The sequence below is a fragment of the Oncorhynchus tshawytscha genome, linkage group LG16 (assembly GCF_018296145.1).
Source record: "Oncorhynchus tshawytscha isolate Ot180627B linkage group LG16, Otsh_v2.0, whole genome shotgun sequence".
Lineage (NCBI taxonomy): Eukaryota > Metazoa > Chordata > Actinopteri > Salmoniformes > Salmonidae > Oncorhynchus > Oncorhynchus tshawytscha.
The window spans coordinates 76,177,010-76,191,390 of NC_056444.1; the positions used below are offsets into that span (position 1 = coordinate 76,177,010).

At 42.5% G+C, this 14,381-nt stretch overlaps 1 protein-coding gene across 3 annotated transcripts; it reads left to right on the forward strand.

The window, feature by feature from the left end:
• The first annotated feature begins 2,002 nt into the window (after positions 1–2,002).
• On the forward strand, positions 2,003–13,510 carry LOC112216365 (proton-transporting V-type ATPase complex assembly regulator TMEM9). Of its 3 annotated transcripts, none has more exons than XM_024376312.2 (6): positions 2,003–2,137; positions 2,670–2,839; positions 3,630–3,721; positions 4,019–4,127; positions 9,977–10,108; positions 12,025–13,510. In XM_024376312.2, exons 2-6 carry the CDS (start codon positions 2,744–2,746, stop codon positions 12,175–12,177), a joined length of 582 nt encoding a protein of 193 aa, XP_024232080.1. In that variant the 5' UTR covers positions 2,003–2,137; positions 2,670–2,743; the 3' UTR covers positions 12,178–13,510. The 3 variants fall into 3 exon arrangements, with proteins under 3 accessions (XP_024232080.1, XP_024232082.1, XP_024232081.1); XM_024376314.2 differs by having other exon boundaries at positions 2,047–2,141; XM_024376313.2 differs by having other exon boundaries at positions 2,073–2,172.
• Positions 13,511–14,381: the final 871 nt, after the last annotated feature.

The following is a 14,381-nucleotide window of genomic DNA, read 5'->3' on the forward strand; positions in this document are numbered from 1 at the left end:
TTTATGGGCCTTCCTCTGACAGCTGTTATTAAATAGGTCCTGGATGGCAGGAAGCTTGGTGATGTACTGGGCCGTTCGCACTACCCTCTGTAGTGCCTTACGGTCAGATGCCGAGCAGTTGCCATACCAGGCGGTGATACAACTGGTCAGGATGCTCTCGATGGTGCAGCTGTAGAACCTTTTGAGGATCTGGGGACCCATACCAAATATTTTCAGTCTCCTGAGGGGGTAAAGGTTTTGTCGTGCCCTCTTCACGACTGTCTTGGTATGTTTGGACCATGATAGTTAGTTAGTGATGTGGACATCAAGGAACTTGAAACTCTCGACCCGCTCCACTACAGCCCTGTCGATGTTAATGGGGGCCTGTTCGGCACCCCTTTTCCTGTAGTCCACGATCAGCTCCTTTGTCTTGCTCACATTGAGGGAGAGGTTGTTGTCCTGGCACCACACTGCCAATTCTCTGACCTCCTCCCTATAGGTCGTCTCATTGTTGTTGGTGATCAGGCCTACCACCGTTGTGTCGTCAGCAAACTTAATAATGATGTTGGAGTCGTGTTTGGCCACACAGTCGTCGGTGAACAGGGAATACATGAGGGGACTAAGTACACACCCCTGAGGGGCCCCAGTGTTGAGGATCAGCGTGGCAGACGTGTTGTTGCCTACTCTTACCACCTGGGGGAGGCCCATCAGGAAGTCCAGGATCCATTTGCAGAGGGAGGTGCTTTGTCCCAGAGTCAGCTTAGCGATGAGCTTCGTGGGCACTATGGTGTTGAACGCTGAGCTGTTGTCATTGAACAGCATTCTCACATAGGTGTTCCTTTTGTCCAGGTGAGAAAGGGCAGTGTGGAGTGCGATTGAGATTGAGTCATCTGTGGATCTGTTGGGGCGGTTTGCAAATTGGATTGGGTCTAGGGTGTCTGGGAGGATGCTGTTGATGTGAGCCATGACCAGCCTTTCAAAGCTACTGATGTGAGTGTCATGGGGCGGTAATCATTTAGGCAGATTACCTTCGCTTCCTTGGGCACAGGACTATGGTGGTCTGCTTAAAACATGTAGGTATTACAGACTCAGTCACGTTATCTAGAACAGCTGGTGTCATCTATAACAGCTGGTGCTCTCGTGCATCCTTCAGTGTTGCTTGCCTCGAAGCGAGCATAAAAGGCATTTAGCTTGTCTGGTAGGTGTGTGTGTGTGTGTCAGTCACCAGATCTCAACCCAATTGAACACTTATGGGACATCCTGGAGCGGCGCCCGAGCATCCCTCCAGTAGAGTTGACCTTCTGCCTTATATAACTATACCAAAGAAAACATATCATACTAATTTCATTGTCCTGGAATTACTTTAACTATGTTCCGTCTAGTCTATGAGACCAGTCTGAAATACAGATACAGGTGGGGGGAAAGAGGAAGACAACCAGACAATACAGATAAGTGTTTACACTGATGTTAAAGCTCATTAAATAAGTATCAGTGTCTCCCTCTGCCATTTCTCCCCATGATGACTAGGACCTCAAGTGTTTTCAGCTGCATCCGTTGCGTTATTGATTTGTATGACGTATTAAAAGGTAGCCTAGAGTCTAGGCTGAAAGAATATATATGATAGGATTACCAGGAAATAGAGATATTGATCGGGTCAAGAAGAAGAAGCAGGGTTTACGTTACAGCTAAAGAGAGGATTCGAGGGCGGCAGGCAGCCTAGTGGTTAGAGCGTTGAGCCAGTAACCGAAGGGTCACTGGTTTGAATCCCCGAGCCGACAAGGTGACAAATCTGTCGCTGTGCCTTTGAGCAAGGCACTTAACCCTACTTGCTCCTGTAAGTCACTCTGGATAAGAGCGTCTGCTTAATGACTCAAATGTTAAATGATACATCAGGCTACACATCGTAAACAGACATTTTAGCCAATATTTCACATGCTGGACTGAGGCTTTTTCCCCAGCAAGCATTAAATTGCATTCAAATATGTAAATAATTTGTGCATTGCCAGGAATCCTAAATACACTCGTCCTTTCCAGAGGAAAACCTATAGCTCTGGTCTTTCTATTCCAGCCCAGAAGGTGGCGATAAGGCACTCACAGTTCGCTACCAACCGCCATTACACTCCACTGAAGAAGAACAAGGAAAAGCAGAAGTCCTGTGGTATGTGCGTAGCAAATAAATACAAATTTTCACAGGTATTTGCAAGCTAATACATATTACACTGGTGTGGAATTTGTAATGTTACTTTTGCCACATACACATATTAATTAATGACACGAATGTCTTCGACTTAGCCTCTAATAAAGGCCTTTATCGACAGCATGCTAGCTACTGTTAGCCAGCTATTAACGTTAAAGCAGCAATCATCAGTTAAAACAATAACAAACCTGAGAAATGTAACCACTCTAAAAATCAGAGATATAGCTATGAATGCAAAGACTGACCATCCCATATATCAAACTTAGGCCAAATAGCGTTTACATTTACTCCTGTTTACAAACATTTGGGTAAAACATGCTTAGATTTGGGGTTCTGATGGTGTACGACTAATCTCAAGAATCAACGTTACTGTTGACAGCAGTTGTAAATATATTTGTTTATTTAAAAATGTAGCAAAAGCAAACCTGTGGGAAAACTTACCATAAAGAGTGTGCATGTGACCGACCACCTCTCCCCTCCCCTTCCCTCCCAGATACAGCTCGGTCAGTGGTCTTCCTCCTCCAGTCCAGATTGAGGAGATTGCTACCTGTCTTCCTGTCTGTCAGTATGTCATCCAGGAGAGAACAGAGTTCCAGGTCTCTCCTATTTGGCTTGCTGCTTGTGCTGCTCTGTGAGGTGTTCTCGTTTGCACATGCAAGCAAGGTATGTTCATTGACAGGGCCATACTCACTGGTGTACAGTGTCAATTTCTGATGATGCTCACACAAATCATTAGCCTGGTCCCAGATCTGTTTGTGCTGTCTGCAGTCATTGTCAGTTGATAAGACAGCACAAACAGATCTAGGACCACACTCTTATAAAAAAGGGTTCTTCGGCCATCCCCATAGACGGGTTGGTTGTTCAGCAACTATGTGGCAGAACAGACAGGGTTGGCATAGATGGTTGGCAACATGTTAAATATATTTATTATATATATTTAGACTATATTGCGAATGTTTATTGAAAACATAAATAAGTTTACACACAATGTGCGCTTGTTGTCTCTCAAATACATTGTTACAGATGTTGGTTAACTAGCTAGGGGATTTTTGCCATAGACCTCAAAACAAGACTTGGTATCAAGAACGAGATAAAACGAGTTGAAACGAGCAACCTACGATTCCCACATGGCAGCTTCTTGTCATTGTTGCTAGTAATCTGACCATCCAGTATCACAGCACCACACGGACTTCTGCCTGATTGCAGCACATCGTTTTTTGGACTTTGTTAGCTAACCCATCTATAGGATAACCCTCTGTGGAAAAGGTTCTACATGGAACCCAAAATGATTTTTTACGTGGAACCAATAAGAGTTCTTGAAAGGGTTCTCCTATGGGGACAGCCGAAGAACCCTTTTAGGTTCTAGTTATTATAATTTTTTCTGAGAGTACAGGCTAACAAATCACTGTGTTGAAGACCCCCATGACGATAATGTTATTCTCTATGTTCACAGAGTTTTGAAGACGTGCGCTGCAAGTGTATCTGTCCACCTTACAGGAACATCACTGGACACATCTACAGCAGGAATGTCTCCCAGAAAGATTGGTGAGAAATGTTCTATCACATAGGCCCAATGCACATCATGCAGAACTCACAATCTGGTCAAACTCAGTCACTCATCTTTGTTCACTCCTGTTGTCTTCCACAGTACATTTAACTAGTTCTGTCATGAAGCTGTGGATTTAAGGATCCCCCACGCACACAATTTGCTGATCGATGTCTTTGTAGTTTTGGAAAGAATGAATAAAAGTGTCAGGCTTACATCTTGGACTAACATAGAGGCAGTAGACTAATAATAAGAGACTAGTTATTTATAATGTGTGTACCTTTGTCTGTGCTCAGTAACTGCCTCCATGTAGTGGAGCCCATGCCAGTGCCAGGCCATGATGTGGAGGCCTACTGTCTGCTGTGTGAGTGCAAGTATGAGGAACGCAGCAGCAACACCATCAAGGTACTACTGACCCTTTACAATGACACACACAGTTGATTTCAACTGATATTGCCTGGTCAAAAGTGACCCGTTTTAGTGCTGAAGAGACTATGGTGTAGGGAAGGAGTATGATATTCAACAAGTTACATCATTAGTAAAGTAACAGATTGACTGGCCATCCATACAGTAGTCAGTCCCCTCAGTGTTTATTTATTTATCATATGCTACTATCACATCCTTCAGCCCTACTGACTTACTCAGCCTCTGAGTGCCAGAGAGGAAAAGGCACAGCTTCGCGACAGGCATGCTTGCAGCTTTACAACAATAGAAACGGCTTGTCTATAGCCCATTCAAAACATATGGCCCAAATTACTGGAGATACCTTTTTTCATTCTGTGCCGGATTTGTCCGCATTTTAAATAATTTCACAAACCATGTTGCGGGCTGTTTTAAACTAATCCCAGGACACAAATTATAGGTTTGATAACAAACACCCTTGTTCAGTCGTGTTTTAGATTATATTTTGCCCAATATGAACTGAATGGTGAATAATGTATTGTGTAATTTTTGAAGTCACTTTTATTGTAAATAAGATAGATGTTTTTGAACACTTCTACATGAATGTGGATGACACCATGACTACGGATAATAATGAATGAATTGTGAAAATGATGATCATACCCCCAAATCATGACTAAAGATCATACATTACCCCTTAAGAAATGCTAATCTCTCGGGGATAACAATCATACTTTTGGGGGGTATGATATTTGTGTCCTCTAACTTTCTCATTTGTCATTATTCACAATTCATTCATGATTATTCCTTACCATGGTAGCATCCGTATTGATGTAGTAGTGTTCAGAAACATCTATTCTTATTTACAATAAAAGTGACTTCACCATTCAGTTCTTATTGGATAAAACATCATCCGAAACACAAACAAAACAAACGGTAAATGCATCCAACAGGTTTGTAGTGTCACAAGCTTGATGTAGTCATCGCGTGCTAGGAATATGGGTCCGAATACTCAACTTTTGACTACTTTAATAAACTATAAGTGAATTTGTCCAAATACTTGACTTCTTTAAATGGAGGAGTAGATGCAAAAAAGTGCTTTCATTTCTGAACAGTAAAACAGATACAGATGTAGGATCTGTTTTTGACCAGTATTGTCGTAGCAAAAATAATCGTGCAGCAACAGGATTTTAACCTTTACTCCACAATGTGCTTGTTCGGTGATTAAACTATTAGCTAGACAATAGTAGGCTTCATGAAAGTGCAGTACTGTTAATATAACTGTGGGTTAGTGTGGGGATTCAGTGAATTTATGTGGCATAGGAAAATTCTCAGCAACAAAAGTGATCAAATTAAGATCCGTTATCTGTATGTATGAAAATACCCTCAAATAAAAGGTGACATTCTGTATTGTTGCCTAATATGAAACATTTGATCTCGAATCCAAAATGCTGCAGTATAGTGTCAAATGTAAAACATGTAGCTTCTCTGTCCAAATAAATGAGAGAACCAGACTGAGACCATTGTTCAGAAATGCAAGTTTTTATTTATGGCTTAATGTTCATCAGTAAAATTCATTAGAATTTCATTAAGGTATGTGATGGCCTAATGTTGTACATAATGACTGGTTTACTGGTAACTGTAAGTGTAGTAGAAGGTTCCACTACTCAGACCGCAGGTTACGCTGTGACTGCCAAGCTGGAGGTTAGTGGTGCAGGTTCCCAGGTGGTCATCGAAGTTTAGGTCCTTGTCCCAGATCTCAAACTTGAGGGAAGCACTGGAAGGCACATTCAGAAAGTTGAATACAGCACTCCAGGATGGGTTTTGACTATCCTTGTGCCAGTCTGTCATGCCACCGGATTCACCACCACACCAAACCTTGACGTAGGGGTCAGGGTAATTACCAGCAGGGTCCCCTCGAAGGCCGCTGGCATGAAGGCCGGACACTCTGACATTTGCACCATGGACGCCAACCAGCATACAGAGAAACAGCAGTCCCAGAGAGAGGGAGGCCATGGCTTTCAGTAGGGGAAAGAAAACTAAGAGAGGGAAAACATAGAAGGGAAGGGTTCAAATACATTTGCATGTCAACAGGATGACAAAATATAGCTTAGTCAAGCCACATGAGAGTCAGAAAGAACCTGAGTCGGGCCTCCCAGGTGGCGCAGTGGTTAAGGGCGCTGTACTGCAGCGCCAGCTGTGCCACCAGAGACTCTGGGTTCGCGCCCAGGCTCTGTCGCAACCGGACGCGACCGGGAGGTCCGTGGGGCGACGCACAATTGGCCCAGCGTCGTCCGGGTTAGGGAGGGCTTGGCCGGTAGGGATATCCTTGACTCATCGCGCACCAGTGACTCCTGTGGCGGGCCGGGCACAGTGCACGCTAACCAAGGTTGCCAGGTGCATGATGTTCTCCTCCGACACATTGGTGTGGCTGGCTTCCGGGTTGGATGCGCGCTGGCTGTGTTAAGAAGCAGTGCGACTTGGTTGGGTTGTGTATCGGAGGACGCATGACTTTCAACCTTCGTCTCTCCCGAGCCCGTACGGGAGTTGTAGCGATGAGACAAGATAGTAGCTACTAACAATTGGATACCACGAAATTGGGGAGAAAAAGGGCAAAATGAAAAAAATGTTTAAAGCACCTGAGTCAAAAACACTAACCGTCTTCAGAGAGAAGAGGACACTAACAGTCTTCAGAGAGAAGAGGAGATACAACACTAACAGTCAACAGAGAGAAGAGGAGATAAAACACTAACAAACAGTCTTCAGAGAGAAGAGGAGATACAACACTAACAGTCTTCCGAGAGAAGAGGAGATACAACACTAACAGTCTTCAGAGAGAAGAGGAGATACAACACTAACAAACAGTCTTCAGAGAGAAGAGGAGATACAACACTAACAAACAGTCTTCAGAGAGAAGAGGAGATACAACACTAACAAACAGTCTTCAGAGAGAAGAGGAGATACAACACTAACAAACAGTCTTCAGAGAGAAGAGGAGATACAACACTAACAAACAGTCTTCAGAGAGAAGAGGAGATACAACACTAACAGTCTTCCGAGAGAAGAGGAGATACAACACTAACAAACAGTCTTCGGGGAGAAGAGGAGATACAACACTAACAGTCTTCAGAGAGAAGAGGAGATACAACACTAACAGTCTTCCGAGAAGAGGAAAAAATACAAATTAAGTCAGAAAATAAAAGGATAAACATTGTTAATTATCAAGGAAATAATTTTGTTTGTGGTACAATATGCAAAATGCTATGCTGTACACGTGTTACAGGACTCATTAAAACTATATAAAGATGAGACTGTACTAGATCTTACCTGTGCTATGTAGAGTCTGTAGACGATGGTCTGTATCTCAGGGGAACCAACCGCTGATGGTTTTTCTGTGCCCAATCGCTGTTTATAAATACTTAATCGGGCTTCTCCAATTCACCCCCAACATACAGTATGCCCCCAAAGATAACCCACAGGTGGTCTGTTCTCAGGGATTCCTCAACCAATGAGAGCACATGGAGGCAGCAGCACCTACAGTACAAGTGTTTTAACCTTTAATGCTGATTAAATGTTGGCCAGACTTTTGACCAATATGGCAATACCAAGTGTCATATATTTAGACAAACAGAACTTGGCATAATCTCAGGGTTGTTGGCATCATCTCAGTTACCACCTGCCCTTGAGTCACTAAACCCCCAACCTGCTCCAAGCGCTGCTCTGCGCCACGTGCAGCACAGGGTCAGCTACAGAGCAGCACCTGTGGAGCAGGTTAAGTGGTCTGCTCAAGGACCCACTGAGTTGGTGGCACCTGTTTTCGACAAACATCATCACTGTATAATGTATATATAAACTTATATTCTGTTGTGTATTCGACTCTGAACAAAAAAATAACCAGAACATGTAAAGTGTGGGTCAAATGTTTCATGTGGTGAAATAAAATATCCCAGAAATGTTCCATATGCTTATTTCTCTCAAATTTTATGTGTTTTACATCCCTGTTAGTGAGCATTTCTCCTTTGCCAAGACAATCCATCCACCTGACAGGTGTGGCATATTAAACAGCATGGTCATTACACAGGTGCACCTTGTGCTGGGGACATTAAAAGGCCACTCTAAAATGGGCAGTTTTGTCACACAGCTCAATGCCACCGATATTTTGAGGGAGCATGCAATTGGCACGCTGACTGCAGGAATGTCCACCATTGCAGTTGCCAGAGAATTGAATGTTCATGTCTCTACCATATGTCGCCTCCAATGCAGTTTTAGAGAATTTGACAGTACGTCCAACTGGCCTCACAACCGCAGACCACGTGTACATTTTCTGGCAACAACTCTGGTGGACGTTTCTGCAGTCAGCATGCCAGTTCCACGCCCCCTCAAAACTTGAGACATCTGTGGCATTGTGTTGTGTGACAAAACGGCACATTCGTTTTTAGAGGGGCCTTTTATTGAACAAGGTGCACCTGTGTAATGATCATGCATTTTAATTAGCTTCTTCAAATGCCATACTTGTCAGGTGGATGTATTATCTTGGCAAAGGAGAAATGCTCACTAACAGAGATGTAAACAAATTTGTGCCCAATATGGAACATTTCTGGAATCTTATATTTAAGCTCTTGAAACATGGGACTAACATTTCACATGTTGCTTTTATATTTTTGTTCAGTGTGTAAATAAAAAATAATATATGAAATAGCCCTCTCCTCCAACAGACACATCTCAACATCAGGCCTTCATGAAATTGCTGCAAAGAAACCAATAATAAGAAGAGACTTGCTTGGGCCAAGAAACACGAGCAATGGACATTAGAATGGTGTAAATCTGTTCTTTGGTTTGATGAGTCCAAATTTGAGATTTTTGGTTCCAACCGCCGTGTCTTTGTGAGACGCAGAGTAGGTGAACGGATGATCTCTGCATGTGTGGTTCCCACCGTGAAGCATGGAGGAGGAGGTGTGGGGGTGCTTTGCTAGTGACACTGTCAGGGATTTATTTCAAATTCAGGGCACACTTAACCAGCATGGCTACCACAGCCTTCTGCAGCGATACACCATCACATCTGGTTTGTGCTTAGTGGGACCATCATTTGTTTTTCAACAGGACAATGACCCAACAAACCTCCAGGCTGTGTAAGGGCTATTTGACCAAGGATAGTGATGGGGTGCTGCATCAGATGACCTGGCCTCCACAATCAACCGACCTCAACTCAATTGAGATGGTTTGGGATGAGTTGGACCGCAGAGTGAAGGAAAAGCCAACGAGTGCTCAGCATGTTGGAACTCCTTCAAAACTGTTGGAAAAGCATTCCAGGTGAAGCTGGTTGAGAGAATGCCAAGAGTGTGCAGAGCTGTCATCAAGGCAAAGGGTTGCTACTTTGAAGAATCTCAAATCTAAAATATATTTTGTAGAAATAGTAAAAATAAAGAAAAACCTTTGAATTAGGTGTGTCCAAACGTTTGATTGGTACTGTACATAGTGAGTCACCCACCCCATTTCTCCCAGCCTTAAGCAGAAGGCACCTGTTTTTGACAAATATCATAATTTATCATCAATTTATACATTAACATCTATTCTATTCTTCAGTTTTTTATTCAAAAAATGTCCATTCTTTTTTACATACAAGACTATGTGTCTGTATTTGCAAATAAACTGAATAGTAATATTATTTCTAATATATAAATAACAAATAACATATGAAATATCCCTCCTGCTTTTTAGATACATCCTTCCTTTCCTGTCTTTGTACCCCTGCATGTTTAACTTGTCAAATGTTTGCCTTAGCATGTCAGAAAGCAGCCAAAGGCTTTGTCTGCTAAACTTTAATCCAAGCTACATGTATTTTCCATTCCCAGGTGACGATCATCATCTACCTGTCAGTGGTGGGCTCTCTGCTACTCTACATGTTGTTCCTGCTGCTGGTTGAACCTCTCATCCGTAAACATGACCCCTACATCCAACCCCTTCACAACGAGGACGACTCTGAGGTATGTAAACAGATATACAGTGCCTTCGGAAAGTATTCAGACCCCTTGACTTCTTACACATTTTGTTATGTTACAGCCTAATTCTGAAATGGATTAAACAAAAACAATCCTCATTAATCTACACACAGACCCCATAATCATCATTTTTGCAAATGTATTTAAAAAAAAACAGGGATACCTTATTTACATAAGTATTCAGACCCTTTGCTATGAGACTCGAAATTGAGCTCAAGTGCCTCCTGTTTCCATTGATCATCCTAGAGATGTTTCTACAACTTGATTGGAATCCACCTGTGGTAAATTCAATTGAATGGACATGATTTGGAAAGGCACACACCTGTCTATTTAAGGTCCCACAGTTGACAGCGCATATCAGAGCAAAAACCAAGCCATGAGGTCGAAGGAATTGTCCGTAGAGCTCTGAGACTCTATTGTGTCGAGGCACAGATCTGGGGAAGGGTACCCAAAAAATATCTGCACCATTGAAGGTCCCCAAGAACACAGTGGCCTCCATCATTCTTAAATGGAAGAAGGATTGAACCACCAAGACTCTTCCTAGAGCTGGTCGCCCGGCCAAACTGAGCAATCGACGGAGAAGAGCCTTGGTCAGGGAGGTGACCAAGAACCCGATGGTCACTCTGACAGAGATCTAGAGTTCCTCTGATAAGATGGGAGAACCTTCCAGATGGACAACCATCTCTGTAGCACTCCATCGATCAGGTAGAGTGATAGAGTTTATGGTTGAGTGGCCAGACAGAAGCCCCTACTCAGTAAAAGGCACATGACAGTCCGCTTGGAGTTTGTCAATGGTCACCTAAAGACTCTTAAGATCATGAGAAACACCATTCTCTGGTCTGATGAAACCAATATTGAACTCTTTGGTCTGAATGCCAAGTGTCACGCCTGGAAGAAACCTGGTACCATCCCTACGGTGAAGCATGGTGGTGGCAGCATCATGTTGTAGGGATGTTTTTCAGCGGCAGGGACTGGAAGACTAGTCAGGATCAAGGCCAAGATGAACGGAGAAAATTACAGAGAGATCCTTGATGAGAACCTGCTCCAAAGCGTTTAGGACCTCAGACTGGGGCAAAGGTTCACCTTCCAACAGGACAACGACCCTAAGCACACAGCCAAGGCAACACAGGAGTGGCTTCGGTACAAGTCTCTGAATGTCCTTGAGTGGCCCAGCCAGAGCCGAGACTTGGAGAGGCCTGAAAATATCTGTGGATCAACCCTCCTCATCCAACCTGACAGAGCTTGAGAGGATCTGCAGAGAAGAATGGAAGAAACTCCCCAAATGTGCTCACCTTGTCTTGTTTTTTGGGGATTCAGTTCATTTGCATGGCAAAGAGGGACTTTGCAATCAATTGCAATTCATCTGATCACTCTTCATAACATTCTGGAGTATATGCATATTGCCATCATATAAACTGAGGCAACAGACTTTGTGAAAATTAATATTTGTGTCATTCTCAAAACTTTTGGCCAAGACTGTAAATGTGATAGTTTTTCAATTTCTTTAATAAATTAGTAAAAAATTCTTAACCTGTTTTTGCTTTGTCATTATGGGGTATTGTGTGTGGATTGATGAGGATAAAAAAAAAAAATCTATTTTAGAATAAGGCTGTAATGTAACAAAATGTCAAGCGGTCTGAATACTTTCCGAAGGCACTGTACACCACACATAGGAAACAAACTCGGGAAGATATGGTCTCTGCTTCTTAACATCTGCCACGCAATGTTACGTCTGTCGGGAGGCTGTGGGATGTGAGGGTTATGAGGAACAATTCTACTGGTTTCTACTTCACTGATTTAACAGGTGTGTGTAACGTCCTGTACACTCTGTCTGTCTCTCCTCTCTGTGTCTCTATCTCTCTGTCTCGCTCTGTCTCTCCCCTTCGACCCCTCCCATACAGGACATGCGGCCGCAGCCTGAGTGTGCTGCTGCTGCCCAGGGAGTCAGGGGTAACACGGTACTGGAACGGGTAGAGGGAGCCCAGCAGCGCTGGAAAAAACAGGTCCAGGAACAGCGCAAGACTGTCTTTGACCGACACAAGATGCTTAGTTAAACCTCAATGGCTGACTTCAGATCAGAGGCTAGAGTCACCTCCCAAGCTTTGTCCACATCTGCTGCTGTTGTATTGTCACTAGCTACATGTTGTTCTTCAGGATTTCAATCTCTTTGCCATTTTAATACAGTCCCTGCACATTTAGGATTGTTAATGAGCGTTATGGTAATTCTGTTTGGAACGATCGCTGGCCCATTTGTCCTTTGTTTCCAAAATGGTGGTTGCTGTCATGAGAATATAGATGTGTATCAAAATGAGGAGTATAGCCAAACAGCAAAGTGGAAGTTGTGGTTGCATCATCATCTCTGCATCATCTGCATGGAAAGATAAAACAGGAAATGGAACTGGATATATTACAATCACTTTATCCAAAATAAGCTTTGAAAAAGTAGGACTGATTCAGAATATTTTTAACATGCTTAAGCACATTTTACAAATAATTTTCAATCCTCATTGTAGCATTGTTGTATTGTGAAGCTAACTCAGCGCACCGGATACTTTAGGTAGGCTGAATGCTTGTGAATGATAGGCTCACTGTAAATAGGCTGCCGGTATGTAATTGGTTACTTTAATTATTAGCTGGTGCCAAGCCAAGTTCATTCCTTAGTTTAAGCACTATTTATCATCAGAACCACTTGTGGTTCATTTTGCACTTCCTGATGATATCCTTTGCACTTAAAGACACAAGAAAGGAAAATGTATTGTTTTATTTAGCCATGTAATGATGATTGATAGTTTGGCTGGCTTTGAAAAATGTGTTGTTTGATAGGCTGTCTCTACCCGGAGTGGACACAGATGAGTGAAACCTCTGAGGATGCTAAATGTGAATAGCTTAGCTTGTAACGGTCATTGTAATGTAGTAATTTACTGTAGAATCACTGGAATGCCAAATGTCTTTGTATGATTCCAGAGTGGAATATTGCAGTCAGTGGCTTGTCTCACATTCCATTAACTGGCACCGACTGAGGCTGTGTGCTGTGTGTGTGGAGGGGGGACATTTCCAATCACATTCTGAGGTGAAGTTATGCTAGCCTGCTTTACCTCAAACACACACACATTGAGAATTGATGAAAAGGTCTATTGAATTAATGTTTTAGCTGACGTATTTTAATGCAGATGTACTCTTAATTGAGATTATTTTGAATGTAATTATCAAAAGGAATATGGTAGGGCCTGTATGTTGATGTTAAAGACATATCAACTGATATGTGTGTTTTGATATTGTTTATTTTAGTTGGACTCTGTTCTGAGATCTTGCAATGTTGAAAGGATGTCTGTGTAATTGCCTACACCATGCTTGGAAAACAGTAAACATGGACCTTGGTTGAGCTTATATTTATCCTGTTGGAGTTATTTGGTGAAATCAGTATAACATAGTTTGATTGAAGCTGCTTGTGTATTTATAGACTATGTTAAACCCCTTGTTGTCGCTTGAGTTACCTGCCGTCATATCCCTTATCTTCAGAGGTGCCTGTATGACTCATGACCACTAGATGGCCACACAGCACATTATGATGTGGAAATGGATGTGGTCCTACGTTAGGTCAAATCAAATCAAATTTTATTTGTCACATACACATGGTTAGCAGATGTTAATGCGAGTGTAGCGAAATGCTTGTGCTTCTAGTTCTGACAATGCAGTAATAACGAGCAAGTAATCTAACTAACAATTCCAAAAAAACTACTGTCTTATACACAGTGTAAGGGGATAAAGAATATGTACATAAGGATATATGAATGAGTGATGGTACAGAGCAGCATAGGCAAGATACAGTAGATGATATCGAGTACAGTATATACATATGAGGTAAGTATGTAAACCAAGTGGCATAGTTAAAGTGGCTAGTGATACATGTATTACATAAGGATGCAGTCGATGATATAGAGTACAGTATCAACGTATGCATATGAGATGAATAATGTAGGGTAAGTAACATTATATAAGGTAGCATTGTTTAAAGTGGCTAGTGATATATTTACATCATTTCCCATCAATTCCCATGATTAAAGTGGCTGGAGTAGAGTCAGTGTCATTGACAGTGTGTTGGCAGTAGCCACTCAATGTTAGTGGTGGCTGTTTAACAGTCTGATGGCCTTGAGATAGAAGCTGTTTTTCAGTCTCTCGGTCCCAGCTTTGATGCACCTGTACTGACCTCGCCTTCTGGATGACAGCGGGGTGAACAGGCAGTGGCTCGGGTGGTTGA